This window comes from Scyliorhinus torazame, chromosome 10 (assembly GCF_047496885.1).
Source record: "Scyliorhinus torazame isolate Kashiwa2021f chromosome 10, sScyTor2.1, whole genome shotgun sequence".
Lineage (NCBI taxonomy): Eukaryota > Metazoa > Chordata > Chondrichthyes > Carcharhiniformes > Scyliorhinidae > Scyliorhinus > Scyliorhinus torazame.
The window spans coordinates 183,318,893-183,325,125 of record NC_092716.1 but is presented as its reverse complement, the minus strand read 5'-3'; the positions used below and the strand labels follow the sequence as shown (position 1 = coordinate 183,325,125).

The 6,233-nt window shown below is 44.2% G+C and overlaps 1 protein-coding gene across 1 annotated transcript; it reads left to right on the top strand.

The window, feature by feature from the left end:
- The first annotated feature begins 1,108 nt into the window (after positions 1-1,108).
- Positions 1,109-5,741, top strand: LOC140384414 (interferon-induced transmembrane protein 1-like). Its single transcript, XM_072466095.1, has 2 exons — positions 1,109-1,422; positions 5,267-5,741. The coding sequence occupies exons 1-2, from the start codon at positions 1,180-1,182 to the stop codon at positions 5,417-5,419; spliced, it is 396 nt and encodes a 131-aa protein (XP_072322196.1). The 5' UTR covers positions 1,109-1,179; the 3' UTR covers positions 5,420-5,741.
- The last annotated feature ends 492 nt before the right edge of the window (positions 5,742-6,233 follow it).

The window sequence follows — 6,233 nt, the reverse complement described above, 5'->3', positions numbered from 1 at the left end:
GGGTATTGATCAGGGATGGTCAGCACGGATTTCTTGGTGGGAGATCCTGGGCTGCATTCTCCCAGCCTTCGCGCCAAAATCACGTTCAGCGCGGGGCGGAGAATGGGCATTCGCATGGAAATTGTGCCCGGCACCGCTGAAGCGATTATCCGGTCCCCAGAGAATCGCTCGGGAACGTGCGCACGCGATTGATGCGTGCGGGAAGGAGGCCATTGACAGAAGCCCCCCTCCCGCGATTCTCCGCGCAAAACTGGCCATGTTCCCGACGGCGTGGTTCTGACCATGTATCAGCCGTCGGGAACCTCAGGTGGCGGCTGCGGACTCAATCCGCGGCCGCCCTGGTGAGGGGATCAAGTATCGGAGAGGGGGGCGATCGTTGGGACCTTCTTTCCTGGCCCAGGTCCGGCGGATGAGTCCGCCATGTCGCCGCAGGCCGCCGCCGTGAGCATGCGCGGACTCCCGACCGGAAGTGCAGGGGAGTGCTCCCCGCAGCTCTGGCTGCGGATACGGGGCCCTGCCAGCCCCCTGCAAGATGGGAGAATCACTATGGACTTTCTTAAGGAAAGTCCGGAGTGAAACGCCAGCGTTTTGACGCTGGCGTGGGGACACAGCCCCATTTTTGGAGAATCCAGCCCCCTGCCTAACCAGTTAATTGAGTCTTTTGAAAAGGTAACCAAATACATTGATGAGGAGTAGCACAAAAGGGTGGGCCTTGGGAAGGGAATGGAGCACAATTAGAACCTGTGTTTATTTGTGAATCTAAATAAAATAGCAAAGGGATATCCCAGAATGAGGAGTCAGCTGGGTCGAGTATACAGGTAAACATTCAATTTAAATCTAGCAAAATACAGCAACAATTTAATCAAGTGGGTCAATTAATTAGTCTAAAATCTAAAGCCTAAAAAATGTATTGGTGTTATTAATATGCATTATTGTTTATTACAAAGTTCTAGGAGAATAACATTTCAATTAAACAATGGATAGAAATGTTGAAATGGTTTGTAATTTCCTGTGAATTAATATCTGCAGCATATGGCTGCTCAGAGTTAAGGAAAAAGTTAACTCTGGACAAAGCGCTGACGCTCGCTGAAGGGAAGCAGCTGATTGGCGAGTTTTTATAGATTGAGCCCTTGAGCGGTTTGCATTGAGTGTGTTTTTCTCACTGAGACCGGAACCAGGATGGTGTATAACGCCGAGAAAGAGCCCATGTACCCCGGCATTTACCCGGGCCAGGAAGAGCAGAAGGACCACCAATTGGTGCCGGCCACCGTCATTACCGTGCCGCCGAAGTATGAGCCCCCGCAGTATGTGCCCCCGCAGTATGTGCCCCCGGCCCCGGACCACTTGCTCTGGTCCCTCTTCAACTTCGGCTGCTTGAATTTCTGCTGCCTGGGATTCGTGGCGCTCGTCTACTCGGTCAAAGTGAGTGAGGGGCTGGGGAACAAAGATCCGGGGAGGGGGGGGGGGGGTCAGAGACCTGGATGCGGACCCCAGGAAAGGGCCAGGGACTGGGTGGGGGTGTCTGTTCGCTCATGGAAGCACACTGGGGCAGTGGGGGCGGCAAGGGTGGAATAGGGGCTGAGGGCGGAATAGGGGCTCAGGACTAACTACTGACTGAACGATTGTTGAAGGAGAAGTAGCTGAGGGAACCTTAGTGTGTCCTAGGTAGCCATATTCATGTAATTCCATGAAGAATTCCAGTTCAGACTGTATTCATATGGTTCTTCATCTGTAATAAACCTGATAAAGATGGGATTGAACTCCATTTAAAATAGATTGAATACATTCTACAATTGCATGATCTTGGTTCAATACTCAGTAACTAAACTTTGCTTGATGTTAAGTCTGCTCCTGTTTTTGAGTCTTCCTCCCATACGCTCAGTCAGAACTGTGAAGTTTCGGAATTGTTTTAAGGGGTTTACAATTGGACTTTCCCTGTTGGCAGAGCCGGAACAATTATTGGGTCAAGAGATTTCTGCAACAGTACAATAAACACTGAATGTCTCTGGGAAATCCTTGCCAAGGAGCCTTCCAAGATTCACACCCTGTATTGTTTGCCTCCATACTTTTAATGGTGATAAATTCACTTGCATTAAAGCAATAATGTATTTGAAGGGGTTGGATCATTTACCAAAACTCCAGACTGGAGTTTTATGGTGGCAACGGATATCTGCGCCTAGATGTTTACGAAGCAACTTCCGCCTTTGATCCTTTAGAAACATTTTGTTTATCCTGTCTCCGTGTCAGGTTTTGTAAAGTGCGTTGAGCACCGCTCACACACGGGGGGAACGTCACAATTCATTCACAATTGACATTGAAGTGTCATTAATGTCATCCATGCAGATTTGGTAACCAGGTTATACACAGCAGGGTCCCAGGAACAGTCAGGAACTGAGTGACCAGTCGTTGTTGTGGGGAAACCCCTTCTAAAACAGCACATTCTCAGTCAGTGTCAGATGAGATTGGATTCCGGTCCCGCGGTGGGAAACAGCTGTGAGAGCTTCCAGTGCACCAAGCTGACAACTGAGACAACCATTATTCATGTTCGGCTGACCGATATGACGAAATCTACTGTTTACGGTCCCGATCATCTGATTCACTCCCGGGCCAGGCAAATTCTCACATTCTACTGCCCACAGCTATTGAGTAACGTTCCTCCTGAAAACCTCCACTAGTTTCAATGATGAGAAAACATACCAATCTTTCACTTCAATGTCACTGGGCTAAGAGTTGATTTAAAGACCCCCCCCCTTTTCTCTGAAGCAGGGTCAATTACAGCTTCAATTCTATTGAGGCACGAAACCATTTTGAATGTGAAAAATACGTTTCTTTCTTGCAGGAAATTACTGTGCAAATGGACGTATTTTCCTGATTGACAAAAGTGGAATAACACTGCCACTTACATATGAACATATGAATTAGCAGCAGGGGTAGGTCCCTGCAACCTGTTCTGCCATTCAATAAGATAATGGCTGATCTGATTGTAACTTCAACCCCACATTCCTGCCGATCTCCAATAACCTTTCATATATTTAGTTAATCAATAATCTACCTTGCTCAGCCTCAAAAACAACTCTAAGGCTGTTGCTTCCACTGTCTATTGAGGACGAGTACCAGAGACTTGCCACCCACTTGAGAAAAATTATCCTAATCTCTGATTTAAATGAGTGCCCCCTTATCTTTGAACAGTCACCCCTAGTTCTGGATTCTCCAATGAGAGGAAACATCCGCTCCATGTCCACCCTGCCAATACCCCTCGGGAGCTTAAAGGTTTTGATCAAATTGCCTCTTCCTCTTCTAAACTCTAGTGGATACAAACCTAATCTTTCCACCCTCATAAGCCAACTCGCCCATTCCTTGAATTAATCTAGTATAAGTTCTCAGAATTGCTAATACATTTCCACCTTTCCTCATATAAGGAGACCAATACTGTACACTGCTCCAGATGTGGTCTTCACCAATGCCCTGTACGACTGAAACATTACCTCTTTACTTTGGTAATCAATTCCCCTCAAAATAAATGACAACATTCAATTAGCTTTCCTAATTACTTATTGTACTTGTGTACTAGCCTTTTGTAATTCCTACACTAGGACACCCCGATCCCTCTGCACCTCCACTCAAGCACTGAGATATCCTTTACCTGGCACTCTCTTCAATCTCACACCATTTAGATAATGAGTTTTTAAAAATTCTTCCTGTCAAAATGGATATTTGCACATTTGCTAACATTATGCTCCATTTGCCAATTTTCCCCCACTCACTTAACCTATCGATATCCTTTGGTAACCTCCTCATGCCCTCTTCACAATTTACTTTCCTACCTATCTCCATGTCATCAGCAAATGTAGCAACCACACCTTTAATCCTTTCAGCCAAATCATTTATATAAATTGTAAAAAGTTGAGGCCCTGACGCTGATTCCTGTGGCATCCTATCTGGCTGCATCACAGCCTGGTATGACAACTGACCGGCCCAAGACCGCAAGAAACTTCAGAGAGTCGTGAACACTGCCCAGTCCATCACACAAACCTGCCTCCCATCCATTGACCCCATCTACACCTCCCGCTGCCTGGGGAAAGCGGGCTGCATAATCAAAGACCCCTCCCACCCGGCTTACTCACTCTTCCAACTTCTTCCATCAGGCAGGAGATACAGAAGTCTGAGAACACGCACAAACAGACTCAAAAACAGCTTCTTCCCCACTGTTATCAGACTCCTAAACGACCCTCTTATGGACTGACCTCATTAGCACTACACCCTGTATGCTTCATCCGATGCTGGTGCTATCTAGTTACATTGTGTACCTTGAGTTGCCTTATTATGTATTTTCTTTTATTTCCTTTTCTTTTCATGTACTTAATGATCTGTTGAGCTGCTCGCAGAAAAATACTTTTCACTGTACCTTGGTACACGTGACAATAAACAAATCCAATCTAACACCACTCACCATATCCAATTATGTCATCTGTTTCATGCCAACATGTTACTCCCTGCACCACGAGCTTCTATTTTACACCAGCTTTGACCTGGCACCTTATCCAATGCCTTCTGAAAATCTAAGTACAGTGGATTGACCTGTTCCTCTTTATCCTCAGCATCTATGACTCCTTCATAGATCTCCAATAAATTGGTCAAATATGATTTTTCTTTTACAAAATCATGTTGATTCTGCCTGACTGTCTCCAAGTGCCCAGCTATAACATCTACAGTAATGGCTTCTAACATTTTTGCCATGACAGATGTTAGGCTATCTGGCCTGTGGTTTCCTGCTTTCTGTGTCTCCCTTTTTGAATAAATGAGTTACATTTGCTGTCTTCCAATCTAAAGGAATCTTCCCTCAATCTAGTGAATTCTTGAAAATTAAACTAATGTAGCAACTATCTCATTAGCCACTTCTTCTTTCAAGACCTTATGGAGAAATATATCCAGGGATTTTTTTCAGTCCACAGACCCAACTATTTGCTCAATACCACTTCCCTGGTGATTGTAATTTTCCTGAGTTCCTCTTTCCCTTCCACTTCCCGATTTACATCTATTTGTGTCTTCTACAGATGCAAGATACCCGTTTAATTCATTCGCCATAGCCCTAATTTCCATTACCAATTCTCCAGGTGCACTTTCTATTGAACCAATTTGAACATGTAAAAGCTCCTTTAATGCAAAGCACCTTTTTCATTTAACATTTTCCAGTTACACATCAAGCATTAGATTTTTAGAATCCGGCTAATATTGAAGTTTTCAATTCACACTTATTTTCTTTTAGGCTAGAGATCGGAAAGTTGTGGGAGATGTGGATGGATCTCGACATTATGGATCCACAGCCCGATCATTCAACATTGCAGCCACAGTGCTGTCCATCATTGTCGGCTCAATTTACATCGTGCTGCGATTGATTCCTCTGTTTCTCCAGAATTGAATCATGCATTGAGAAGCAGAACCGTGTTTGGCCTGAACTGAAACAATGCTGGGAGCTTCTCGTTATCCAGGAGCTGTTTTGTGACTCTGTAACTCTTGATGTATTCCATGATTGATTGCTTCTTTCAATTTATATTGTCTACATGTAGAATATGTGTCTAAATGCATGTTTGAAGAGATCTCCTCAAAACAATAGTTTTCTATAAAAACATGGGCAAGGTGATGGTTTGGGTAAAGTGATTGATAACCTGTTTGATTTTAACTTCCTGAATTCAATTGTATACACTTCTTCTTTACAATAAAAATTCATCCTTACAACCTCATTGATTGGGTTTTAGTTGGATGAGCTATGAAGTCAGTGACTTTGCAGTCAGTATCGCTGAAGGTTATATTATTAATTTGCTGCAAATTAATTTTCTGTTGATCACCGTGGTTGCCCTTAATCTGTTGGGGGTGGAGTGGGACGGGGGGGTAGGTGAAAGTGTCTGCTCAATAAATCACCAGTTTGAGTATAGAGATGCGATAAGCCTCTCTCTCTGAAGGTTACAGGGCTCCAGGTAGGTACAGAGTGTCTAAATTGTGAGAGAGGAGGCTATCACTGCCCTGTGGGACAATATTGGATCAGATCGGATTGGATTGGATTAGTTATTGTCACGTGTACTGAGATACAGTGAAAAGTATTTTTCTGCGATCATTTAGTCCATGAAAAGAAAAGAAAAAGAAAAATGCATAATAGGACAACACAAGGTACACAATGTAAATACATAGAAAGGTTAAGGTTAGTGATAATGTTAAATGTTAGAATTACATTTTAG

What these genes read in the sequence shown, in the direction of transcription:
- LOC140384414 (XM_072466095.1), top strand. Translation starts at nt 1,180, where the DNA reads ATGGTGTATAACGCCGAGAAAGAGCCCATGTACCCCGGCATTTACCCG. An exon ending in CGCTCGTCTACTCGGTCAAA is followed by an intron (nt 1,423 to 5,266) that starts GTGAGTGAGGGG and finishes ATTTTCTTTTAG; the next exon opens with GCTAGAGATCGGAAAGTTGT.